The sequence below is a fragment of the Alternaria burnsii genome, assembly GCF_013036055.1.
Source record: "Alternaria burnsii strain CBS107.38 chromosome Unknown 746, whole genome shotgun sequence".
NCBI lineage: Eukaryota > Fungi > Ascomycota > Dothideomycetes > Pleosporales > Pleosporaceae > Alternaria > Alternaria burnsii.
The window spans coordinates 1,168,570-1,195,113 of record NW_024066109.1 but is presented as its reverse complement, the minus strand read 5'-3'; the positions used below and the strand labels follow the sequence as shown (position 1 = coordinate 1,195,113).

Sequence of the window (26,544 nt, the reverse complement as noted above, 5' to 3'; positions counted from 1 at the left end):
AAAAGATTTGGCTGTAGACGCTCCTTGTAATGTTGTTACTATTTATTTGTGCAACAAAAATGATGTGCGCAGGGAAGTTTGAAGATCAGAGATCCTAAAGTTGGGATGACGATGATCGCATCAGGCCGCTACGGGAGAGCTAGCGGCATCTAGACTATGCAAGTACGCAAGGGAAACAAGGTTGAGGCAATGACTTCATCGGTGAGATGTTTGCTTTTTAGTATGCAGGAAGATCTGTGCAGGTGCAAGCCGATGAATCAGGCACGTGTGGTAGTTGGTACGGGTGCAATTTCCTACAAAGCTGCGCGTGCGTGGCACCCACGGACGCATACTTCACCGCCATGCCCAACCTGACTACGTGTCTCTCCTTATACTACTGTTGATACAGTGTAGAATACGATGGTATCCTGGATAACGCTGTGGATATTCGCCGCTGCTCCAACACCCTCAGCCAACTTGGCCTTGTCAGTAGCGAGATTGAAGTTCTTCGCAGCTGCTGCACTGAAGGTATCGTGATCGAACTCCAACAATGCCAGACTGGCGATGACAACAGCCGAGAAGCCGTTTGCCTTGAACACGGGCTCTTTTTCGCGAAGATGCTTGGTAGCATTCGGGATGCTGACATCCACTATGCATAAAGTTAGGACTCTGTCCGTGCTGGAAGGATTGTGACAACCAACCAGTCGCTACCACCGTATCAATAAATTTGATCGTATCCTCCACGCTAAATGGCGGCAGAGCAAGAGTCGCACGTCGGAAACCTTCCCGGTTCACAGTATGGATTTTTGCTACGCCAGCAAGCACCTCTTTGCCTTCAACGATGGCTGTCTCAAAAGAGCCGCCCTGGAAGGCTTGCACTGTGGCATCGAGCTCGAGAACGGCGTTATGGATGTTGATCACCGACTGAGTCACATCTTGTGCTGTGGGCAGGACCTGTGGAACTGGCGAACAGAATGCGATGGTTGAAAGAAACAGGAGGGAGAGTGAGAAGTGCATGGTGTCGTCGGATATCTTGTGGCAATGGTGATCTGACACGAGACCAAGCCAAAGAGCAAAACACGGGTCAAAATTATGCGGGGACGAAAAAGCAATCAATACATGTTGGAGCTTCCTGTTATACGAGTTCCTGGTGATATTCATCTGGAGCCGAGGCACATCACGACATGCCGATCTGGCGTCGAATAGAGTAACTAGTCACTTAGCTACGGAAACTAGGTTCAGCGGGTGTGCAGATCACCGGGTATCACGCCGCAAACTGGAGTAACTACTTTGTATATTGCACTAGAGCGTAAGACTCTCTTGCTCGACAAGTTCGTTGATTGGTTGTAAGACAGAAACAAGTATATTACGTTCTAACTGCATACTAAATCGATCACAACACTAACCTCTCACCACTACCCCAACTTCGGCTCCAAACTCAGTCTTCTAGAATCTCCTTAGCAACTCTTTCTCCGCTTCGGATAGCGCCGTCCATGTACCCAGTCCAGTACGGGCTCGTCTCCGTACCAGCAAAATGCAACCCATCGACCTTTGCTCTTAACGCGCTTCCGTGCTGTGTGAGCACATTAGGTGGAGCAACCGCTACTGGACCTCCTCTGGACCATTCTTCCAAGTCCCAGCGCTGTAGCACAAACTCAGTCACGTTTGTCGCGCTTTCCCCGAAGTACCTTTTGTAATCGGCCAGGAGCTTCTTCTCGCATTGCGCCGGGGTCAGTTTATCCAAAGCACGCATTTCGTCGCCGAGAATGAAGCCTAGAATTGCGCCGAAAGAGGTATCCTCGGGGGTGCTGTCGAAGGTTACTTTGGTGGAGCCATAGTCAGAAAAGACTTGTGCGCTCAGATTATCGTGGCGCCAAAAGGGAGTTGTATAGATTGGAATGCCTTTCCCAATCGAGGGCATCCTCATCTCTTGGTTGAGTTGGTTGCGGCTGCTGGGAAGTGATGGTGAGAAGTTGATTTGGCGCAGCAGCGGAGGTGCCATAGCTAGTACGACCTCCTTCGCATGTACCATTCCCGCTCGAGAAACGACTTTGTAACCATGGGCTGTCTTGGTGATAGCTGATACAGCGGCATTGAGGGCGATATGCTCACTGCCGACTTTCTTCGCTAGGGTCTCCGGAATGAGACCGGTTCCACCCACTACCCGTTTCTTTTGAGCACCGTCTTTGATGGCGGTCAATCTGTCTAGGGTTCCGACAGTTGTTTCGTTTCCAGTGGCTGCAATATATGCGACGACATATAACAAGGAGAGTTCGCGTGGTTCTGCAGCAAATATGGCCTTGCATGCTGTGGTCAATACAAGAGAGGTGTCCGAGAGGGTTGCTTGCTGATCGATAAATTGCTGGAAAGTCATGCTGTCCAGCTCTTTAGCCTTGGGATGTGCCCATGGGGCACTCGTATTGAGCTCAGCTGCCCATGCGTTCAGTTGCCCCTGTGCACCAGCGACTTCAACGAGAGACGACTGTTCAATTGGCGGTGCACCACCGAGTGCTGGATCCGGTGTATAGGTAAGGCGGGTATTGTTGCGCCACAAGATGGTTTTCCCTTCGGCATATGTATCAAAAGTCTCCAGTCCTAGGTCAGAGATCATTTGTAGGACTTTATCCTGTGTCGGACCAACGAATTCAGCGCCTACTTCGGTGACACCGCCATTCTTCAGAGGGTGGTTGTACACTTTGCCGCCGACACGGTCTCTGGCTTCAAGCACAACGACAGACTTGCCACCGTGAAGGAGCTCTCGCGCTGCCGTGAGACCAGAAAGACCAGCACCGATAATGGCAACGTCCACTGATTCGGGTACAGCGGTTGCGGAAGCGTAACTGGAGAAGTAGGCAGAAAGAAAGAGGAGTACAGCTCTCCTCTCGATACGAGGGGAGACGAAACGGTTGCCCATGTTTGCAGTGATAGAGTTGTGAAGACGAGATGGAAGCTGATCTGTTTGTTGATGGAGATTTCACTATCGAAGAGCAGCCTGCTCATATATACTGACTATTGCATGGCTTTAGGTATGTAGAGAACTGCGCCTCAAGTTCTGATCCTGGTCGTGGAAGGAGGTGAGCGTCCGAACCCGACCAGAAGGGCCGTTGTCAAATGGTGTTCAACACATGGCCATCTGTATGTGACCTGTCAGCAGCCAGGGTACTACCCAGCTTACGAAGGCATATCCGAAATGGGTTGTTCGCAAGCTGAGCTCAAAGTAGCAAGCGGTCAGCAGGACTGGTCCAATCAGTACTGAAACATCTAAACTACACCCAATTCGAAGTAAATAGCAAATGTATGCTTTTACCGTCGTATCCTACAATTTATCGGCTTCGGATTGCTGGTGGTTCCCGAAGCCGAGAATGTACATCTGCCGCTGGCTATTATCTCAAACTTTTCAGCTATGACGAAATTTTGGGAAACGCCGAAATACCTGCGAAAGCCTCTGATCTCATCACTGCTTTAAATTCCGAAGAAAACAAGCTGAGGTTGTGCGATCATGGCGCTGCATGATAGAGTAGGCCGCAGGGTCTCACGACGCAGGTACCCAAGTAGTTCAGCGTGTCAATGTTGCTATTTTCGCGCGCACTATATTTTTTACTAACCTACATCTACATGATGTCTACATGCGTGTTCGCGCTTGTATGCTTGAATTTCTCTTTAATATCAATACGTCATCTCAACTAGTTTTGTTCGAGCAATCGAGTGCGTTCTCCAGGGTCAGCCCAATTCCAGGAGGGCTGAGGGAGGGCTAAGAAACAGATACATCACACCCCGCCAAATGAATTGGCAAGGTTTTGTCTTTATGTTGATTGTTTCTCTGAGTTGCCGTCAAGCTTCACTCATACCCTTCCTCATTGATACAAGCCGATCGGCCTTACTGCGGCCCAAGGCTTCCGAGCCCTCCGAGATATACATTCATCGTCAATGATGGACTTCGAATCGGCTGGTTCATGTTTTCCCAAGAGCCGAGCACTCTGACCGAAGTCGCTAGTGCTGTTAGTTAGAGAGTATGCTACTGGAGGTTGTTGGCAAGCTGGGTGAAAGCTTCCAAGGTTGACGTCATGTGAGCTTCTGTCAAGGCACCTACACGAAAGCGCTCGGCATTCAAAAGTGCGTTTTAGCTTTGGAGTACCCTAAAGGTATTCGGTATATTCCGGTAATGCTATTATAGCTGTGGAAGTTGGTGAAGTCCTTCAAGGCACGTCAAGAAGTTATTGGGTATATACAAATTTACCGGGGCTTTATTGTATCTAGGTAGTATACTACTCTTTTCTCCTAGACGACGCCCAGCGCTGATATGTCACCATTCTAGATCTCCACTTAAACTTCTTGCTCCTACTCTTAGGAAATATTGCTATCAAGATCTGTGGTGTACTAGTTGAAGGCCAGCACTGCGCAACGTTGACTAGATATGCGAAGACGCAGAATCACTGGACGTATGAGGTCCATAAATCTCCTGAACATTACGGCCCCATCGCTACAGACGAATTCCACAAGCACTTGTAACTGTGTCACTTCCAGAACAAACACGGACCCTCGAGACATCGCAGGACATTCGCGTCGGTTGCTGGAATCTATCGTCATGCAAAATCTGGCGGTTGAACTTTGCAATGAGCTTACGAGGTTGCAAACCACTACCAAGAATATCTCTGTTAAACAGCTTTTTAAATCATTTATCGGACTCTGCATGATCCATTGTTGTGTATTTCATGTAGAACGTGCTGTTCCGATACCAGGATTCGATAGGCTCAGAAGCCACTTTGGAGCTGACGACGTCGTCTCGCCAATAGTGCTCTGAGCAAAGTCCATCATTCTTCGAGTGAGGCTGCAAGGCAAAGTATGTCGTATATCTCGGCGGTTTGGCAGTGCCTTCCATGCACTTTGGTTGTTGGACTCGTTGACTAAATTCTTTTCGCGAATGGAGATCAGGTTTGTCTGACAATTCTAGTTCAAGTGTGGTCAGGTACGCGTAGACCATGTCGCGGAGTTCTCGTGGTAATTTCTTGTGCATAGCCAGACCGATAGTACGACAGACAGCAAGATTGTTCGCTTCGACAGCTTCTTCGACGTCCTCACTCACGTCACGATGTATTCCGAAATTCTATTTGATACTCTCAACGGTTGGGACGGGGAAACTGTCGCGCACGGGCCCACAGGCGCGTGTTCACGTGGATGGCCCTGGGGCATTCATTCACCTAAGCAAGAGCAGAAGATCAGGAACAAGTCACAGCAAACACTGAATACACTTTCCGTTCAGTGCTTACGAACGCGCGAGCTTCCCAAGTGCGTCCCCCTCCACTCTTAGACCCACCCATGCATCTTTCGTTTGCGCACCTACAGCCTCGCTCTGATAGAATTGAAGACTGGGCTCGTTCCAAGTCAAGCAACTCCATTCGAGCCTCTTGCCACCGACCTTCAGGACTTCCCCAGCAAGCTCCTTCAGGAGTCTCTTCCCGTAACCCTTCTTCCTGTAATTCTCCTTAACAAAGAGGTCTTCCAGGTAGATACCTGGCACGCCTGTCCATGTGCTGTAGTTGTAGAAGTATAGAGCCATGCCAGCTACCGTGCCGTCAGGGTCAGTAAGGAGGAGTGTTCGGGCAAAGCCTTCAGAAAAGGTCGAGGTGGAAGGATCGTGGTGTGCAAGGGTGCGTGTAAGGATTTCCTCGGTAGAGTCGACCTTGTCACTGGCTTTCTCGTAGAGAGCAAGCTCCTGGATCAGAGCGAGAATTGTAGGAACATCTGCGCAAGTGGTTAGTAGGCTCCCACTATTGCGCTGGAGGTGCTGTACCTTCACGGCTCGCGTGGCGGACTGTTGCGTTTGAAGATGCCATTTTGGTTGTTGTGATGTTACCAAGCTCACTGCAATGGCTGAATATAGAGTAAAGGGCGCCGCTAATTTATGTCATTGTGAGATGCGCCCTGTGGTAGTCGCGATGTGGGGTAAAACTAGTCCGAGATGTAATCGGAATCGGATCTACCCCACCTAGGAAGGAGCTTGATTTTATTGACTTGTACCGTGAGTATCAAAACCTACCCTAACGACATACACTGTTCCTTGCTTGATAGCTCTTCAACCGGGATCAATATGTATACCTTTAGGACAAGTTTTAGTATCTATAGTACACCCTGATAAACTGAGCTTCTTCTTATGACGCCTTCTGCTTCTTTGCTCGCGCAGCAGCAGCAGCACGCTTCCTCTTCCACTCGTCGAGTTCCTTACGTATTGGGTTATCTTCAGGAAGTTGTTCGGCGAAGAAGGGAAATCGCATGTATTCGCCCTCTGAGTTCCGTGGCTGGACGTGTAGCGATTTGGCCAGCGCATGCTTCTTGGGCGCCCTCGGGATTCTGCCAGTCGCATCGACACCTGCAAAGAGCATTTCATCCGTGGGAGTGTTGTAGAGGCTGGGTTTGATGGTCTTCATAGCCTCACCCCAGATAGCCTTCCATCGCTTCTGGTCGTCATCCCACTCGAGCTTACAACAGAGCATGAGAAGCTTGGTATACATGCGCTGCATAAATCTAGTTGTAATGGCATGTGGTCGTTGTATGCCCGCTGGTTTATCCGCCTTACTGGGCTTGTCTAATGCAATGCCCTTTTCTACCGTGCTGGCGAAAAGTTCGTCTTCTGTAACAGGATCAGCATTCAGGGCTGTACCGCGTCCTCTGCGTTTGACTAAGCCAATCTTTCGGTCGCCAACCATCATGGCATATATATTGTCCCATTCTTCAGTAGGTAGTGGAGGGAGCATCCTCGTCATGGTCTCGGCATACCAGCGTCGGACATTGTTGCACGCGCGCTTGATAGGCATAGGTCGCTCCCACGAATTGTTGATGGGCGTCTTCAGGGCTGAACTTTTGAGCCCCCGGTTCATGGAGATGGCCTTCTCGTGCTGTGTCCTGAGGACGGCGCGCAAGCGAGAATAGCGACTGGAGATTTTGATGGTGTGATGCGTCTTGGTAGCAGCTTTGGGCGCATCGAAGTACTGGAGGTAGCGTTTGTTGCTGCAGTAGAGCTTCTGCAGGGGCGCCGGACCTGCTTCATTTGACGCTGCGATTGCACCACCGTCCATGATACGGTCAGGCTTCAGTATGTTCTCTAGCAAGGCATACTTCCGCCTTCCCATGCGACCGTAGGCGAAGAACAAGACCTTTTGCAGACATGGTATCTCGCCCTGGTTGGCCCGGCGCAGGAAATTCAGGCTCTTCAGTCCCCTCCTTAGCAGTGGTCGTGTACGCTCATTTATGATGGCTGTCTGGCGCCTCTTGAAGCTCCTGTGCCTGTATTTGTCCACGGCGTGGACATGGAGGGCAGCAGTCGCGTTCTGCGTGGGCTGGTAGGCTTTATATCGGTGGACAATGTACCGGCGGAAGTAGGTACGGGCAGTCGCATCGGGCAGGTACGAGGCTTCGCGCAGAAGGGCTCGCAGCAGGTGAACTGGCTGGACAGGCATGCGGGAGACGAGACGGAAGGGTGGCAGACGCTGTGGTGGCTGCGGCTGGGCAATCAAACATGCAAGACGTGTGATTGGCCGAGTGTGCACAACCGACGACGCGTTGGACGCGAATCTCCACTCTCTCCACGACGACGGCCAATTCACTCCCCGCCCACCCGCATACCGACATCGAGTCCTGATCCGGCGCATATCGCCTATCGCATATCGCATATCGCATATCGCAACCCCTTGACCGAGCATACCGCTTCCAGCGCACACGTTGCGCGCCCCGACTGCACCTGCCCACGCCCCCATGATCGTCGCTTGACCCGTACAGTCACCAACAACACCGCCAGCGACTGCGCTGACATAATGCAAGTCGCGCGCTCGTCGCTATCCTTCCCCGCAGGTTCGCCGCCCCAGTCTGCCATGTACGCCCAATCTCCCCATGGTCAGGGACTCATGGCTGCGCCCGCTGGCTTCAACCGGTCCTTTTCCGACATGAACGGCTTCCAGCAGCACGCCATGGAGAAGCCGCAGATATACACCGTACGCACCACCACCACCACCACCACCACAACAACAACAACAACATTGCCGTCGCATTGGCACGCTAACAAACCTAGGCTGTCTACTCGGGCGTCTCCGTCTACGAAATGGAAGTGAACCGGGTCGCTGTCATGCGCCGACGCTCTGACGGCTGGCTCAACGCTACCCAGATCCTGAAGGTTGCTGGCGTCGACAAGGGGAAGCGCACCAAGGTGTTGGAGAAAGAGATACTGAATGGCGAACACGAAAAGGTCCAGGGTGGCTACGGCAAGTACCAGGGCACCTGGATCAACTACCGCCGCGGACGAGAGTTCTGTCGCCAGTACGGTGTCGAGGATGTTTTGCGACCACTGCTGGACTACGACATCAGCGTTGACGGCAACCAAGGCCAGGGTCAGGGCATCGAGACGCCCACCAAAGAGCAGGCCATGGCAGCCAACAGGAAGCGCTTCTACACCCAAAGTATGGACGGCCGCACCACCAGCCAGAGCGTCGGCGGTACCTTCTTCAGTAACATCTCCTCCACAGCCACCAGCGCCCTTGCAGCAATGAACAAGGTTGCGCGGCTGAACTCACCTGCCCCACGGCCCACTTCATCATCGCAGGGCCGAAGAAGCATGGCACGACCATCACAAGGACCACTCGCCAGCCAAGAATCTTTCCGCACCAGCAGCCAGCAGAGCGTAGCATCGGAACGTAGTTTTAGCGGCCAAGGGCACAACGACTCGGCCTACGGCACAGGCATAGAAGACCCACAAGAGCCACCACGGAAGCGCATGCGCACATCGCAAGACGAATCATACTCGCAGCCCAACGGAGCAGACATGTCAATGCGTGATCTTGGTTCGCCGACAGAACCAAGTGAGAGCTTTTACCAACCACACCACACTGGACAACGCATCCAACTTCCCGATGGCGAGGTTCCTTCGGCCCTACCGCCTTTACCACACCCCGACACCAAGCACAACGAAGAAAAGCAGGCCATGTTAACAGATCTATTCGCGGACCAGACTAGGACAGACTTCACCAATCACCCCGCCATACTCCATCTCTCTGGCGCTGATCTGGACATGCCAATCGACAACACTTCGAATACAGCGCTACATTGGGCAGCGACTCTGGCCCGAGTGTCGTTGATGAGGCTGTTGGTTTCAAAAGGAGCGAACATGTTTAGGGGAAATGCTTCCGGCCAGACACCGTTGATGAGTGCAGTTTCCGTCAACAACAGCCTGGATCATAGCTGCTTCCCGGAGACGCTCGAGATCTTGGCGCCGCTCATCGAACTACGAGACTCTCAAGGACGGACGATATTACACCACATTGCGGTAACGTGTGCTATAAAAGGGCGTGCGGCCTCCAGCAAGTACTACCTCGAAGCACTTCTTGAGTATCTTGTACGGAGCAATATCGGCGCCAGCCAGATGCCTTCTTTCCACGACACTAGCAACTACCCGAAGCCCATAGGACTGATGAGGTTCATGCAAGAAATGGTCAACGCGCGGGACAAAGCCGGCAACACAGCACTTAATCTAGCAGCGAGAATAGGTAACCGCAACATCATCTCACAACTCATGGAAGTACAAGCGGACCCGACGATCCCCAATCACAAAGGAACGAGACCGATCGACTTTGGCGTTGGCAGTGATCTTGGCGACGGCGAAGTCATCATGGCCGCAAACAGCCCCAGCAAGGGCAAGGCGCCCTTGAGCAAAGTTGAGGAGACTAGCCGAGAGATACAACCATGTAAGTCGAGACTCACCTTGGTTTCAGAGAGCCACTCGTTAACAGGAATTTCAGTGATGAATGGCATCCTTCAGTCAGCTTCGATGCAGTTCACGCAAGAAGCGCGTCTAAAACAAGACGCGATAGATCAAACGAACGAGCTGATCACCCAACTGTCCACTCAACAAAAGCAGGAGCAACAAAGACTTGAGTCCCTACGTGCTCGGTTACGTGTACGACAAGACCGGGCCAAGCGAATATCGAATCTGAAGCGTTGGCTCGAGCCACAACGACACATGCTCTCCGTCAATGCAGGTGACATTGACCTGCATGAAAAGAAGAGAATAGGATACGCCGACCTGGAAGGTGCAGGCATTCTCATCAAGGAAGACGACCTGCCCTATGAGCTCCGGCAAGCGGGTGATCATCTAGATTGTCGAGCTTCAGATGGAGCTTCTTATCTATCGACAACTATTCCACTGGATCCGGCAACGCTCAAGCAGGTATCGCATCAACCGCAATATCAGAGCTATGCCGTTCAGCAACTGCCTGCTGCCTCGGTCCTCCAACAACGACTTCATACCTATACGAATGCGAACGGCGCATTGCTCAAACGTAGCAAGATGCTGAAAGAGAAAGATGGGCAACTGGAGATGATGTACCGCAAGGTCGTTAGCTTATGCACGAAGGTAGAGGAGAGCAGGATTGAAGAGTGTCTTGAAGGCTTAGTGGCGGCTCTAGATAGCGAAGAAGGAGAAGGTGTCGAAGTAGGTCGGGTCAGGGAGTTTTTGAGGAAGGTCGAGGGCGTAGAGTAAGAGTTGTCTTTCGCCAGTTCGGGCATTGGCACGGCCAATGGCCAACGTGAGCTTTGCATCGCGATACAATGGGTACGCCGGCGAGCGGGTTGTTTGGGAGTTGAGGGCTATGGAGACGGCTGTAAACTGGTTGCGTAGGCATGTATTCTAAGCGCTTCAGTGCGATTTTCTAGCGGCGTATCACCTGGAACTCGGACTGGAAGGCTACCCAACAAGTTCTCATAACACGCTGTCAATACCATAATACTTTACGACTTTAGCACGTCTCCGTTCCCATGGATAGGAGCTCAGGCAGGAGTATAAGTTCAAAACGATGACTCTTCTTCGTCCAGTCGCGAAAGGATTACGTCGATGTCCATACTCAAACCGCACATTGTCCGATGCGCTAGGCGAAGTGAAGCGAAGATCAGGCGCCACTATCAGCTGTGTATGCCTGAACGTCAGCGGGCTCAACCGAACCACATCTTCTTCACCCCACCTCTGCCAAGCATCATGAGCAGTCACTACAACGAAAAGCCTTTCCGCCTTCTTGATCTACCACGCGAGCTACGAGATAAGATCTACGAGTATGCGCTCGGCTTCCATCGCTACCAGACGGAACTTTAACTCGAGTTCGGCACGAGCTAACGTTTTTCGATTCATAGAAACGTCCCATTATCTGCTCCTCACATCATAATCATGAAACTAGCTTTATTCAGCACTAGGCCACAGTTTCTTTCTCTTTTCTTCCACATCCAGCTTAAGCCTTATCTTTGCATCCTTCTTTTTTTCCGCTTTCTTCTCCTTCTCTGTCAAATTACCCTCCGTCTTCCTCTGTTCATATGTGCTCTCCAAGACACATGCCTCGCAATCTCCTTTCTTCCCCTTGGTATCACCTATGACAACTCTTTCGCACAATGGGCCGGTTTTTCCACAATTAATCGTATCTGAGCCCCTTTGTGTATATGGATCATGACCTTTGCCACCTTGTCCACATGTAGGGCAGGTCTTTCTTGGAACGATGATGCACATGTCCAATACTGTTGGATTTCGATAGATGAGATTTTGTTTCGTGATTTTGGTGAGATTGATCTTATTGTAGAGAGAGGCGTCGATGTGATTGAGCTGAATAGGTGAATGAATGGAAGTGTGCTACTCAATGTAATGGTTTATCAACTGACAGCTGTGTAGGTATATCGTAACAGATCTATCTCCTGTTAATAGCGATTCAGACTTCTTGAATAGGTACAGCATACTGTAATTCACATCGAAATTCTATGTCACAGCTTTCATTGGCAAATATAAGCCTCAGATGATCAGTAATAAACTGAAAATATTCACTTTACTTGTTGAAACTTGATTACAAGTCAAAATCTGAAGCGGTGCTGGCAGTGAAGCAGGAAGCACAAAGGCATCACCGTATTTGTGCCTCAAGGTTACCATACGGAAGTATGAAGAACGCAGAAACGAGAGTGCTGATTCTGTCTCCACGTGCATGTTGTCCAATTCACGCAGTTGAAGTCAAATTCAATGACAGACTATCACAGCAACCTTCATCGTTGTACAAAAGTCTCTTCGCTATTTTGAATATAAAGTCTCTTACGTGGTTGCTCTTCTTTCTCCGCATAAGCTAGGAATTCTTTCAAAGTTTCACAATTCTATCACATATCCCATGAAGGCTTGAGTATACACGCTCTCCAGACTGAACCATACAGCTTTATGCTGGTAAGCTTGAATATCATGGCGACAGCAAATCCGATTATTGTAGGCTCTCAACTTTCGAGCAAACCTGACATATTACTTCATCAACTCAATCAAGAATTTCCCGTTATTGCCCCAGATGATAAAGACGATTCTGACTATAGCAATTTCGGTATTGGGGACTTCGATAGCGAAGAAGAAGTCAGTGAAGACGAAGAGACTCCAGATGAGGCTGAAGAAGATAGCGGTTTTAATGACATAGTTGATAGCGAAGCTGAAAGTACAGATGACGGCGAAGATGAGTCGTTAGATGGGAGTACTGCCGAGGAGAGCGATCATAACCATGCTTCAGCCAACGGAGTTTCTGAGGATGACAGCGAAGCCGACAAGAGTAGCAATGATTTACGGCAGCAGGTTCCAGCACGGCCCGTCGTCGACAAGCCACAATCTCTTTCTATCACAGAGGCAGCTAGACAGAAAGTACGAGAAGCAGGTTGGAATCAGAAAGTTCCCATTGAAATGAACAGAGACCCGGCTACTGCTCAGGTTCTTGTAAAATCCACACAAGCTTCTCACGTGATTGTTCGATCGCAGCAGCAACGCGACGGGCTGGCGAGACAGCAGTTCAATGAACAACAACGCATGCAATCGATACAGCAACTTCGAGGCCAGGGGGGAATTCCTCCAGATCTGGTGACTTCACAAGTAGAGGACGGGGAAGAAGAAGAGGAATATGGCGATGGAGTGATAGAAGAACTTGAGGAAGAAGAGGGCACTGATGAAGACGATGTAAGTTTAGGACAAACATTTCATGCACGGGTAGATGGGGTAGCACCTCAGATGCAAGTCCATGCGCGAAACCAAACATTTAGCTGGTAACGTCAGCAGCAGATGCAAGCTGTGCCAGCACATAGAGCTTTAGAAGAAAGACTAGTGGACGAAGAAGAGGATGCTGAAGACATAGTACAAGAAGAAGAGCAAGACCAGGTACATCAACTTCATGTCCAAGCACAAAGGCAGACAATGGCTCGGGAGCGTCATGAACAGATACATGCTGCTATGCGAAAGGAGACTTTAGGACAAGAGCAAATACAGGAGGAAGCCGAAGAAGCTGCAGAAACTGCCGCCTATGTGACTGACGAACTCGCTGCCACAGAGGCGGAAGAGCTAGCCGCACAGGAAACTGAAGAGATCGAGCTACAGCAACAGGCCCAGCAGGAACAGCAACAGCTACAAGAACAACAAGAATCACAAGACGTTGCCGACAAATCAAACCAGAAAATGGCTGCGGACGAAGCTAAACGGTTGGCAAAGCAAGAAAAGGACGCAAGGAGAGCTGAAGAGAAGACGGCAAAGGATGAAAGAAGAGCCGAAGAGAAGAGGCAAAGGGATGAAAGGAAGGCTGCCGACCGTGACGAACGTGAGAATCGTCGAAGAGAAGACACAGAGGCCAAGCGAGAAAGAAGAGCTGAGGAAGCTGAGCAAAGAAGAGGGCAGCGCGAGATAGACAATGAAGCTAAGAAGGAAAAGAGAGCGAACGATCTGGAAATGAAGACGACCCAGGCAGAAGAAAGGCGGGATCGGGAGGCTGAAGAAGCCACTCAGCGGCAACAGCAACAAGAGATAGATCGAGAAGCTCGCCAAACAGAAAGAGAACTCCAGTCAGCTGATAAAATCGAACGGGCACGGGAGAAAGCGGATCGCAAAGCCATGGAAGCAACTCAGCGTCTTGAAGAGCGGGCTATGACACGGGAAGCTAGAAAGGCTGAACAGGAAACAAACATGCAAAGCCGATTAAGTGAGAGACAACACAAGATAGACCAGAAGGCTGCTGAAGCCGCGTATCGTCTAGAGGAACGTGCTATGCAACGGGAAGATAGGGTGCAGCAACGTCAAAGAAACTTAGACGATAACTGGGCTAGACGAGAAACTGAAGCTGAAGATAAGAGGCTTAGGAAGGAGGCCGAAGAAGAGAATAGAGCATCCAAGAAAGAGGCCGACCGTGAGAAAAAGATACAACAACAAGAGGACAAGCAGCGCATGAGGGAGGAGGAAGAGGAACGACATATAGAGACCAGCAGTACCATGGAGGGGCCACAGAGAGACACAGCTCGACAATCCCATACAGTCACCGAAGAGATTCGCGATATCCCAGTACCCCAAACTTACGATACAGCACGTAGAGACCATGATCGACAAGTGTATGGTGAGAAAGGCAGCTTTCAAGAAGACCAATGGGATGAGAATCGAGGACAGCATCTAGGGGGACACCCAGGTGTGCAACACACTGGCGCTGTACGTCATGATCATCGAGGCGAGCGTTGTTTAGGCCATGGTCAGCAAAGACATCGGCACGAGCAGAATGGCATGCATGTCAACGTCACACCAGAGCAACATGCGAAGGCGGAGCGAGAAGCACAGGAAGCAAGTCTCATAGCAAAGAAAAAGGCAGAGAGGAAATTGAAAAGAGAAACTAAGAAAGCCAAGACTAAGCAAAATTCCAATAGTTCCAATGGTCAAGAAAAAGTTGATAAGGACGGAAAAGGTGGAGTTCAAAGCACTACCCAACTACAGTCTGGTACAGATCGAGCCTACCAAGGAGTGGCCGGAATGGGAAAAGACAGCGTAGATAGCGAGCAGAAAGGCGAGATGGAGCTACCCACGAGTATGGGGGGAGAAGTAGAAAGAAAGCGAGTTGAGAGTAAAGCAGTGAAGCAGGACAAGAAGGCAGCGAAAAAGGATGCTGACGCCCAGAAACAGGCTACTGAGTCGGGTGTCAAAAATGGCAGTGCGGTTACAGATCAGACAGATTCCAATGGTCAATTGAAGGGGAAGCGGGACGAAGGAGACAGCGCAAAACCCAACCAGGAGAGCTTCATAGAACAAGATAGTGAAACAAAGAACTTAGAGGGATCACCGAAGGGAGTTATCATAGCGAAAAAGAGGGCCGAGAGAAAAGCCAAGGAAGACGGAAAGGGCGCTGAGCATCAGGAGTGTAAGACTGGAGCTTTCGAGTTAGGCGGTAAAGACAATATGGCTTCAGACACCAAAGCCGCTAGGAAAGAGGCTAACGAACATGAGAAGGAGGCGAATGCAACGAAAGCCGAAGTTCAGAGAACAGCTTTGGGATTGAGATTAGTGCACAAAGCTGAGAAAGCCGACAAGAAGGAAGCTGAGAAGGCTTATAAGAAAGAATCCCCGAATGCTAACGGGTCTACGAACGACAAAGATGCAAAGTATGCTGAAAAGTCTGAAAAGACTAGCGCCATGAAAGCCAATAAGGAGGCTAAGAAAGCAGAGAAGACACGCGAGAAGCTTGAGGCAAAGGTACTAGCATCAGATAAGAAGGCAATAGACAAAGAGGAAAAGCTAAGGCAGAAGTCTACTGCGAAACACGATACTGCTGGCACCAAGGATGCTGACAAGGAAGAGAAGCGGAAACAAAAGCTGGCAGCAAAAGAAGCTGTTGAATATGAGAATCGGAGGCTAAAACTAGCAGCAAAGGATGCGGCCAAAATAGAGAAACTAGAGCAGAAAATTGCGGAAAAGGAAGAGAAGTCAAAACTCAGAGCTGCAGCCAAAGAGGTATCCAAAGAGGAGAAGCTCAAGCAGACAATCGCCGAGAAAGAAGAACGAAAGAGACAGAAGCTAGCAGCCAAGGAAGCTGATAAAGAAGAGAAACTCAGGCAGGAGACCGCTGCCAAAGAAGAAGCGATTGGAAGAAAAGAGCACGACAAGGAAGAGAAGCTTAAGCAAAAAGAGGCTGCCCACGACCAAGCCGTCTACCAGAAGGAACTAGATAAGGCTGCAAAGGCCGAGAAGAAGGAACAAGACAGAATTCTCAAAGCTCAGCAGAAGGAGAGGGACCAGGTCGCAAAGGCACAGCAGAAAGAGAGAAGTCAGGCCGCAAAGGCTGAGCAGAAACAGAAAGACCAGGCTGCTAAGGCGCAACAGAAGGAAAGAGATAAAGCAGACGCGCAGCTGAGAAAGCAAGAAGAAAAGGTGATTGCAGCGCAGAGGAAGGGAGATGAGAAAATGGCAAAGCAGAGAGAACGTGACAGAGAGCAAGGAATGGCGTATCAGAGGAAAGAGGCCGAGAAGAGTGCCGCAGAGAGTGCTCTGCGACCTAAAGCGGCGGCACCAAGAAAGGCTGCTCCTGCGAGGAGGCGGAGGTAAATTTGAGAGCGAGATCTTTGTTAGGTCTCGTAGAGATAACGTGTTGGTATATGGAACCGCCCGTGATATAACCGCGGTTTGTAGCATGTTCTGGATTCTGTTTTCATTAAGTAAGGCGTCCCTATTGTGATACTCCAAATAATTCTTCTGATAACCTGTCCTCAGTATCAGACCCTTACCCGCAGATTTCCAAACTCTTCTTATACGCCTTCCACAACTCTTCAACACTCTCCCCACAGCACCCCTTCCACAACTTCTCGCCATTGTACTTCTCTCTCAATCTCTCATTGATCCTCCTCACAACGTCCTTCCCATGCTCCTTCTCTAACCACTCGAGGAAATATCCTGTCCTCTCATACCCAGCGTCCCAATCACAATCTCCATGCCTCTTCCAATGCGGCGGCGCATACCCAGCCTTCAGCCTTACCCAATCCGCCACGCCCTCCGTGAGGCCCACAGGTGCAGCGCCTTGTCCATTGTGTTGCCAGCAATGTACCATTTCATGGACTACAACACCCATGATCTCCTCTTTCTGCCGCAACTCAGGTACATGTGATATGTAGCTTGTGTTTAGATGTATCTCCTTGTGGTCGTCATCGAGATCCCGTCCCGTAGTGTATGCAACGCCGTCCATCTCCCGCAAGATCAGGGTGATGGAGCGCGTGCCAGGTATACATGATATGGGCAGGTCACTGTAGAGACAGCTGAGGACGGCGTCGACGGCGTATTCGAGCGCGTTGGACGCGTGGATGAGGCGGAGGAAGGCGCGTGCGCCATCGGAGGATAAGTCACGGAGTTCAAGGCGTAGGAGTGGTTTTCGTCGAGGTGTTACTTTTCCGGATAGGACGGGGAGTTGGTTGGTGTGGTCGGCGAGTGTTGTTGCGTTGGCTGAGGTGTTGAAGGGGTGTGTTGGGGGTAACGCGGAGGACTGCGGGGCGGGTGGGGTTGTGTTCGTGGTAGTTGTTGAAGTCATGGTTTGATATTGCTTTGTTGTCTTCATTGGTAACCTAGATCGAGAATGTAGAGTTTTGGACACGGATTAAAATGCCCCAGGACGTTGTTGCCTGGATTTGGTGCTACGTTTGGTCGTAAGAACACGCAAGGGCAACGGAGACGCGCATTTTGTGCTCACGAACGATAAGAGACCGAGCCATGGTTACCCGCAATGTAAATTATTCCGTAAATCTAACCTTTGATCTCAACGCTCTAGCATTAATCTTGTGATTATTCTATCCAGTTTGAATCTAGTCTATGACGTAGTCTTCATCCTTATAGCCTTGAAGATCCGCAGGATTCATCTGATGCAGCTGCATGAACCCTGCCTATCCTTTTGCGCAAACACGATTTATTTTCATGTACCGTCTCATGAACTCTTGAAGACCTCTGGAAAGATTTTGCGTAGCTCCTGCAAGCTCCTGATTTGGTACTTGCTTGCTGGCTGAGCGGGCGCAGGGTCGTTCTCGTCAAGCAGATGCGCCGTCTTCCACCCACGTCCCTCGGCTGCTTTGCAATTAATATAAGAATCGTCTGCGTCAGGACATTAGCAAACCATGTGTAGAGGGAACCTTTGGTCTCACTCACCCACGAAGTAGCACTTCTCGTTCGACTTGATATCAGCCTCCGCCATCGCCTTTTCAAACATCTCCACGTGCGGTTTGCAGTAGAACTTGTCCGAGCCGTAGTCGCAGAAAGTTATGCCCTCGAAAAGATCGTCAACCTGCAGAAGCTTGACGACACGCTTGCCGTGATTGATATAGGCATTGGTGAAGAGCCATAACCGGACCTTGCTCGTGTCGATGTCCTCGATTAACTTGCGCAGTTCTGGATTGGGCTTGATGACATCCTCCAGAGGCAACGCATCGTCAACCTTGCTGTTGTACTCTAGCGCATTGACCTTGTGGTGACGAACAAGTCCTTCGATGGCAAGACCATATTCGCGGTAATACCGGTAGTGGAGTTCGTTGGCATCTTCTTGCGACAAGCTCAAGTGGTTTTGGAAGAATTGGTCAATGAGCTCACCCATCATCCTATGAATCTCAAGGCTCTTTGAGTAGAGACAGTTGTCGATATCGAAGAAGAAGACTGGCTTTTCGTTCTCGTCCACTGTGGCGTTGTTGTTTGCTGTTGAGTCATATTGACGATACTCCATGCTCTCTGGAGGCGCTGCTGTGTTGAAAGCCATGGCTTCAACTTGATGGATACAGAGGGATTGATTCAAGCAGTTGGATGTTAAAATGGGTTGGGATGATTAAGTGATCCAAGTTGTGTTGTCTGAATAGGTGGCGTTGGGAGATTCCAAAGATTGTCTACTTGGTGTAAGCTTTAGTTATGGAGTTCGTGGTGATACAGATCGAGCGTCATACCTTGCAGCAGTGTAGACGAAAGCGAGGCGAATGTTCAGTGTACTTCTCAAGTAGACGCGCTTGTTGCATTTACAGTCATCGAAACCGTGATGAGTACATGAGGAAGCCACCATCCTCTTCAGGCCTAGTGGCATCGCTGGCGCGTGCACCTGCTGAAAACCAGAACGCGCCGTGGCTCCGACATTCATTACCCACCCGCTGGCGTGTTGCTGAAACTCGTTCCCCTTCATCATCTTCCCACCCAGCTCAGTCGCGGGTGTCGCCTGTATTTGTATAATCGCCAGTCTTGCGCTCGCTTGTTGGTGTTTGGTACTAAGCTCAGTTTCGCGTCTGTTGTGATGGCAGCACCAATCGCTTCAATGTCGACAGCCGCAGCGCCGCCCTCGCATCTGAACGGTGCCGGCGCAGTGTCTGCAGAGGTGCTTCGAGAGGCCGAGTTCCTCCAGAAGATTTTGCAGATACGCGATGAAGTGCTTGCTAGCAAACACCCGCGTATTCATCTTCCACCCAAAGTAATTGAACAGGTTGCACCGCGTCTTCCGCAGACTGCTTCTAGCAGACCCACGACCAACGGCACATCCAACGCATCTTCGTCGCAGCTGTTTCCTCCGCGTCCAGCATCCTCCACACGGCCTCCCACATCTCCTATACCCCCTACACAGCGACCATACTCGGCCAAGTCTTCCTCTTCGAGCATCGATCCCATCTTGCTCACAAAATCCGAACACCTGGTCAAGGCAGAGCAGCAGCTGAAGCGGCAACAGATAGAGCGCGCCCTGAAGGATCAGTTCGATAAAAAGGGTCGTGGCACCGATGCAGACGAGCGAGAAGCTCTCATCGATGTCGAGCAGTGTTTGATCAAGGCTCACCAGCTGGTTCCGCCTGTGTCTGGCTTACCGTCTCTGACTAACAACAGCGATGACGTTGAGTCATTTGACGAGAATTCGTACTACTCTAGCAAGGCGAACAGTTGGTCCTCAGAGGATGTTGATCACGCTGACCACGCCCATGCTGATGTAGCTCCACTGACTTCACAGGCGCAGCCAGCAGCCCAGCATGTGAATGTCCACTCTCGCCCGGCTAAGCCTACTGTGATCGATCTCGACGAAGAGGCCTATGAGCCGGCCGATGACATAGAAATCTATGAACCCGAGCCTGCACAACTGCATGAGGATGGTGAAGAAGAGGAAGACTACTCTCCGCCTCCAGCCGAGATCGGCCCAAGCGAGCCTCTTAGGGGTCGGCAGCGCAACCGCCATGGGGGTACGAATGGGTATGATACTAAAGAACTCTCTTACTTTCTCAGTCCAACGTTTTTTCTTTTCGCATGTCGAATCACCAGCTTGGTCTTCACTACACCTGCGGTGGCTTATCTATTCAGGTTCAGCCATGATTGTATGGTAGCGAGTGTTGCCATACTGTTGACCATGAGCTCTGCTGCCTTGAGGCCAGTCATGGCTGTTCTTGCATGCCTCTCTTCGCTTCCTCATCTGTTTATATCTTCTCAATCATCTTCATACTAACGCTTTGTAGATCACGCCGTGAAAGCCCGAACGGTCCTGCAGCACCAGTTCAAAACCCTCGCAAGCGGAGAAGAGAAGAGAAGCGCGAGCGCGACGAGAAGAAGCGCCAACAACAGCAACAGGCTAGCAAACGTGTCGCCAACTCGCCCGAGCCGTACATCAAAGAAGAGCCGCAGTCACCTCCTCCTTTCGCTACATACCCCGATTCGCAGCCCAGTAAACGACGTGCGCTGCAGCCTCATCCCGATGAAATAGAGCTTGTATCCGCGCAGAACAGTCCCAGGTTGCAACCTATGTATTATCGTGATCCGGAACCTCTCACACGATCTTACCGCGAGTACGATGAGCCTTCGTCTCCAACTGTCATACACACACCACAACGTAAATCTCTACGTGATGAACAAGATCTCAGGCGGGTTGCAAGTCTTCAATATGCACGACGACCTTACTCGCCAGGTGGTGGTGGCAATGAGTTGTACGCAGCACCCGAGCCTCGCCAGATTCGCGCAGCATCTCACGCCTTCGTCGATCGTACTGAGGCACCGATGTACCGAGAAGCGTCAGCTCGCCCATCAGCCGCACCCAGATACATACGCGAACGTTCACGATCACCTATCCATGAATACATGCCATCCCAGCAGCTCATGGCTCCACCGCCACGCCGTATTGTCGTAGATCAGTTTGGAAACAAATACTACGCAGCACCAGTGGATGCGCGAGAGTCGATGGCGCCACCTAGCAGACGAGTGGAGGTTGAGCCATACTATGAGCGGGCTGTAACGCGGGAGCCAACAATGCGTGCACCCGCACGTGCAGAGTTGTATGAAGAGGACGCTGTTCAGAGGATGCCTCCACCGCCTCGACGCTACGTTGAGGCATCAGAGTCTGAGATGATTGAGAGTCCGTATCGGCAACGGGAGCCATCCCGGCGTCCTGTAGAGGTGGAATACAGGCCTGCGCCACAATATGAAGAGATGGGCCCGCCACGAGAGTACGCGTCTGCACGATCGTACAGTATGCGCCCGGAGGTTGTTCGACGAGAAGTGCCTGAAGGTTATGTTCGCCATGAGAGCATACAGCCATCTGCGGTTCGCGCCTCACAGCCTCGGTTCCGTGAGGTCAGTGTTATGCAGGAGCCTTTTGATGAGCGTCGCTATGTTGGTGCACCTCAGGGTAGGCGATATGTCGAAGAAGGACCTATCGAAGTGGCCTCAGATCCGTTTGTGGAGCCGCGTCGCATGTACACGCGCTACTAGAGCTTGTTGAAACGATAAATTTGTGTTGAATGGTTGTAGGATACCCTAGTTAGTGTGTGTGATGGGCGTTGGTGTTGTATAGAATTGTAAGAGTCTATAGCGTTGGATAGCCATTGCTAGCGCAGTGTATTCACTTGCATTTGTATCTGGATGCAGTATCCACTCCTACTCTTGGAAGGTGCTCTTCAGTGACTCGAAGTATCAGTGTCTCAGTGCCACATGCGCACAGGTAGGGCTCCTCGGCTGTGGTGCCGACTAGAGAGTAAGGTTTTCCGTTTTGAGTCTGGTGAGCGGGCACCCGTCATCGCACTGCAGGGGAGACGTAACCGCGCAGTGGGCTCTGACACCAAGAGATGGGCAGATCGCATCCCCACGTAGACAGATGGATCCTGAGGGGAGCGCGGACTGCCTCGAGGTTCCAGCTACGAGGGCTGTTTCGTTACACACACGCACAGTGTTTCTCACGCAACCGTGCCTGTTTGACGCGCGTGGGGGGGTTGCAAAGGTGAGAGCTCGAGGCGAAGAGGGCGACGAGGTCTATACTTTGTAGAAAAGAGGGTGTGATTGGAGCCCTTCTAGACTTCTATTCTTGCTCGGATATGCCATGATGCTGCAATACCGAGCCTGTCTGAGCGCCGGCTATGCTTGTTTGGCGATAGACTGGCAGGGCGCCTCCCGGCCCACACGACGCAGCACAGCTCAACAGGCACTGCAAGCACGCGGACAGCACATGGCACACGACCAGAAGAAAAAAGCACGTCAAGTTGCAATTCAAGGGACCAATCTCGAAGGGCGGTAGAAGCTTCTGCATTTGGGCTGGGGGGTGGGAAGGGGTGAATATCTTCTTTTTGTTGCACCATGGTCATGGTGTTCGTGGCCCACTAAGCACATGTGACAAGCCAATCACAGCCAGGCACCGCCTTGCTCGACGCTCGCTCGACAGCTGCTGCCCTCCGGTCTTCCTCGTCCTTCTTTCTCCCACTCCCACCACCTCCCGCCCGCCAACACCTAGGGCGTCGACTCCACCACCATGCACAAATTATCAAACTTCCCGGCACAGGCCCGTCACGGCTGGGAGAAAATGGCACCGTCCACTGCCTTTTCCTTCTCGAGGTCCAACCACGAAATGCCCGTCACAGCTCCGATCAAGCGTCCCTCGACGGCGACGTCACAGCCTCCCGTCATACCGCCCGGCACCCAGGTCAATCTGTCCTTCAACGTGCCCTTTTCTTCCAACCTCGCCGGACCCGACCCGGACGACATCATGTGGGCAAGCCCGGGGGCGAAGGCGCGGTGGACTCACCCGGAAGGCACGGCAGATGCTACCCCGACACACAAGCTGCCTGTCCACGCCCAGAATGTCGACAACCTGCGGAACCTGTGTCGAGAAGTGAGCGAGCAGACTGAGGGACGTGTCTCGGCCAACGTCACGTCGGCCGAGTCGAAGCCGCTACCCGGCCTGCAGCGGGGCCCGTTGCGGGCGCTCGTCACCAACGTGTGCCTGTCTGGCGAGCTGGAAATAGTCAACTCGATGCGCTGCCGCATCTTGAACTCGACGCCCATCTCTCTGGTAGGCTGATGATGCTGGGATTACGCCCGTGAAGCACATGCTGACGTCTTGGCACAGCGATCGTCCTTTGTCGATATTGACTCGCAGCTCATCATCGACCCGCCCTCGCAGAACGTCAAGGGTGCCGTGCTTCAACAGCTCGACATGATTTCAAAGGCCACCAAGGCTGACATCTTCCTGCTGATGCCCAAGCAGCCCGACATCGAGACGGCGAGCTTCCATGGCAACATCGACACAGGCATGGACCCGCGTCTGCGCTGTGCCATCTACGGCGATCTCGAGACCATGGAGCATGCAAAAACGCGTGTGCTGATTATGATCGACCAGATTGTGAGTTCTGCGAGCCCCACAGATGCCCGCTAGCGCAATATGCTAATCCGATGCCGTCACAGCTCAAGCGGACCGTCGATACCATGAAGCTAGAGCTGACTATGCATACGTTGATATGCGGACGTGGGCGCAAGAATATCAAGATGATCGAGTCTGCCACAGGCACAGCCATCTACTTTCCCCCACCCTTCCCTCGCCTGTTTGGCTACACACCACCGGGTGCTCAGCGAAGGCCTGATGACCTAGTATACATTACGGGTGAGAACTCGGAAAATATACTGCGCGCCAAGCAACGTCTGCACGATCTTGTCATGTCCACCAAGGTCTTTGTGAAGCCTGTCATGGTCACTGACACCAAGCTTGACGCCATCTTGTTGGAGCGTCTGGACAAGGTGCGCAAGATTATTGAGAACAACGGCTCGTACATCCTACTGCCCCCTCTTGGCGTTCAGCGTGGTGTTGTGCGTGTCCAGGGCACTGACGTCTTGCATGTCGAGCGTACTGTGCGCGAACTGATGCAGCTTGTGAGTCTGTCGCACGCACTGTACTCGAATTTGTACTAATCATGATCAGGCCGGCCAATTCTACAGTGCTTCGTGGTTCATTACCCATCCCGACCCTACGCAGCGACCACCTACACCCGCCGATGTTCGTGCTATGCTCTCCGATATCTGCATCAACTCCGGCGCCGAAGTCAGCTTTGAGAAGCTAAACTTCCACATCTATGGATCTGACGATGCTGTTAGAGCTGCACTGATGGTCATCAGCAACATCCCATTCGTGAAGAAATCTCAGTACAACATGAGCGTCAAGATCGAGCTCGCAAACGAGCACAAGGAATTCGTCAGTGGTAAGAAGAACGGCAAGATCAACAAGATCATGAGCCACAGCAGTGTTCAGATCGTCTTCGATGGCTTCAACGAGTACAACTTCTACATCGTAGTCCGCGGTGCTCAGTACGAGGCCACAAAAAACGGTCTAGATCTTGTCGAACAGGAGATGCCTGCTTCTATCTCCTTCCATGTTCCTGACCAGTACCATAAGCGTATTATCGGTATCGGCGGTCAGCACATCCAGCGCATCATGAAGAAGTACTCTGTCTTCGTGAAGTTCTCGAACGCCATGGACCGCGGCGGCTTCGGTAAAGAGGAGGACGACATCAAGGTGGATAATGTCATCTGTCGTACTCCTGCGCGCAATGCTCAGAATCTTGACTTGGTCAAGCAAGAGATCATGGACATGGTTGAAAAGGCTGATGCCGAGTTCGTCTCTGAGACTATCAACATCAACCGCCTATACCATCGAGAACTTATTGCTCGTTTGGACAAGATCGACGAGTTGGAGAAGAAGTTCAACTGCAAAATCACCTTCCCCAGCACTGAGGAAGCTAGCGACATTGTTACGGTGTCCGGTCCTGAATATCAGGTGCCATTCGCAGTCGACGAGTTTTTGGGTATGGTTCCGGAATCCCACGATCTTGCCTTCCCTTCTACCACCGAACTCAGCGAGTACCTCCGCTCTGCCGAATTCAAGGCCGATATTCTCGACAAGCTCAAGACCCAGCACGAGGTCGATGCTCAGCTTCAGCAAGCGCAGACGGAAACTACCGATGGCAAAGAAGAGCAGATCGAAGCCTTCCACATTGTCTTCACCCGAAACAATGCTGGCGGATTGAAGGACGCCATCGACTTTCTTCTCAACAATCTAGTCATGCATGGGCTTGATACTAACACCGTCCGTGGAGCTCTCCCACGTCCCAAGTCTGACTCATTCGAAGACTCCTTGCCCTTCTTCGAATCTAAGCTGCTCCAGCGTGCGGAGCCGGCTGTTGAGAGCACCGATTCGCCGACTCGCTCTCACTTTGGTGACGATGAGCCTCGCGGTATGCTCGACCGCCTTCGCAAACCAGGTAGCATGTCGTCCTTTACGTCCATCTTCAACGGACGTAAGAACACCAACTCACCCGGTTCGCTCTTCAAGCATGCGTCTAGCAACGCTTCGAAGGCATCCCTTGCCAGCCTTGAATCCACCGGTAGCTACCGCAACCCGTGGAATGACAGCGGCATTAACCTCGCGGACGACGAGCACCACAACAACGGCTGGCCTATGCCAGCCCCTCGTTTTGAGTCCAAGTTTCCTTTTGGTTCCTCTTCCGCGGCGCCTGGGGATGTGACCCCTAGGTACGACCCGCGGGGCTCCGTGGACAGCGGGCGCCCCAGTACTTCTCATTCTGCATCTGGATACCCGGCCCCTATTGGGCCTCCTCGTTAAGTGATACACCAATCTCGAACCATTTATTTGATACCACTACTGTACCCGGCCTTTAACGAAGAATACCCCGCTACGCGTTCATTGTCTCTTGTACGTGTGCGACGACAAAAGAATTATACCCCTCCTACTCTACGGCGAAAATACCCACGTCAAAAGCCTGGCCTGGCTGGTTGTTGTTCGCAGTCTTGTTTTCCTGTATGCGTCATTTTGCAGTTTTTTGTTTACGGCGTTTGTTTGTTGCTCTCTATCCGAATGATTCCCCAACTACGGCGCAAACAGAAATATATACCAATTTGCTGCTTTTCTTGTGGATTATGCGTCTTTTTTGGTCTAATTTTCGTTGTGTGCTCAGTGTTGGGAGTGTGTGATGGGTGGATGCAAGCTGAATACGATGGGACGATGATACCCCCGCCTGCCAGCCGTGGTGAGACGGGCACTGGTGGGCTACGAAATGGTGTATGGGTAGAAGACTTGGGTATAAAAACTGAGGGGTATGTGTGCGGCTGAACCTTTTTCCTCTCCACTCTTTGATCAATTTTCGATGGAAGGTGGAAAAACGAATACGCAGAGATATATATGATAGACGAACGAAGAGCACATCTATACCCCATGCTCTTGTTGTATTGCGCACGTGCATGTGATGCTTGGTCTGACAATGATGGTTTGAAGAGACATGTCCGAGGGTAGGCTGATCGCATCGACTCGAGGTTGAGGTTTAGGGTTTTTCAGTGTATACACCCTACGCTTTTGAGATTGTGCAGCTAACATGCTGACGAGAAGACGATGGAAAACAACCAAGAAAAGATGATCAGTCTGTGAAGAAAGAAAGAGAGGCGAACGAGAAGCTAGGCTTGGAAGGACAAAGCAGGCAGGA

General features: G+C 51.3%; 7 protein-coding genes across 7 annotated transcripts; 3 read left to right on the top strand and 4 right to left on the bottom strand.

The window, feature by feature from the left end:
- Positions 1 to 368: 368 nt before the first annotated feature.
- Positions 369 to 996, bottom strand: GT037_002959 (uncharacterized protein; the record flags this gene model as incomplete). Its single annotated transcript, XM_038928006.1, has 2 exons — positions 369 to 628; positions 681 to 996. The coding sequence occupies 2 exons, from the start codon at positions 994 to 996 to the stop codon at positions 369 to 371; spliced, it is 576 nt and encodes a 191-aa protein (XP_038789284.1).
- A 421-nt stretch (positions 997 to 1,417) lies between these two features.
- GT037_002958 (amine oxidase) lies at positions 1,418 to 2,893 on the bottom strand (the record flags this gene model as incomplete). Its single annotated transcript, XM_038928005.1, has 1 exon — positions 1,418 to 2,893. The coding sequence occupies one exon, from the start codon at positions 2,891 to 2,893 to the stop codon at positions 1,418 to 1,420; it is 1,476 nt and encodes a 491-aa protein (XP_038789283.1).
- A 2,349-nt stretch (positions 2,894 to 5,242) lies between these two features.
- Positions 5,243 to 7,433, bottom strand: GT037_002957 (uncharacterized protein; the record flags this gene model as incomplete). Its single annotated transcript, XM_038928004.1, has 3 exons — positions 5,243 to 5,721; positions 5,771 to 5,841; positions 6,136 to 7,433. The coding sequence occupies 3 exons, from the start codon at positions 7,431 to 7,433 to the stop codon at positions 5,243 to 5,245; spliced, it is 1,848 nt and encodes a 615-aa protein (XP_038789282.1).
- Positions 7,434 to 7,787: 354 nt separating this feature from the next.
- GT037_002956 (apses transcription factor) lies at positions 7,788 to 10,495 on the top strand (the record flags this gene model as incomplete). Its single annotated transcript, XM_038928003.1, has 3 exons — positions 7,788 to 7,964; positions 8,042 to 9,707; positions 9,762 to 10,495. Coding segments are annotated over 3 exons (2,577 nt in total), but the record flags the coding sequence as incomplete, so codon positions are not given.
- A 1,725-nt stretch (positions 10,496 to 12,220) lies between these two features.
- On the top strand, positions 12,221 to 16,357 carry GT037_002955 (uncharacterized protein; the record flags this gene model as incomplete). The annotated part of the gene is made up of 2 exons (XM_038928002.1): positions 12,221 to 12,970; positions 13,070 to 16,357. The coding sequence occupies 2 exons, from the start codon at positions 12,221 to 12,223 to the stop codon at positions 16,355 to 16,357; spliced, it is 4,038 nt and encodes a 1,345-aa protein (XP_038789280.1).
- Positions 16,358 to 16,532: 175 nt separating this feature from the next.
- Positions 16,533 to 18,539, bottom strand: GT037_002954 (pyrimidine 5-nucleotidase; the record flags this gene model as incomplete). Its single annotated transcript, XM_038928001.1, has 3 exons — positions 16,533 to 17,364; positions 17,785 to 17,884; positions 17,939 to 18,539. 3 exons carry the CDS (start codon positions 18,537 to 18,539, stop codon positions 16,533 to 16,535), a joined length of 1,533 nt encoding a protein of 510 aa, XP_038789279.1.
- Positions 18,540 to 19,058: 519 nt separating this feature from the next.
- GT037_002953 (kh domain-containing protein) lies at positions 19,059 to 25,670 on the top strand (the record flags this gene model as incomplete). Its single annotated transcript, XM_038928000.1, has 6 exons — positions 19,059 to 19,993; positions 20,254 to 21,361; positions 22,560 to 23,069; positions 23,127 to 23,399; positions 23,462 to 23,923; positions 23,973 to 25,670. The coding sequence occupies 6 exons, from the start codon at positions 19,059 to 19,061 to the stop codon at positions 25,668 to 25,670; spliced, it is 4,986 nt and encodes a 1,661-aa protein (XP_038789278.1).
- Positions 25,671 to 26,544: the final 874 nt, after the last annotated feature.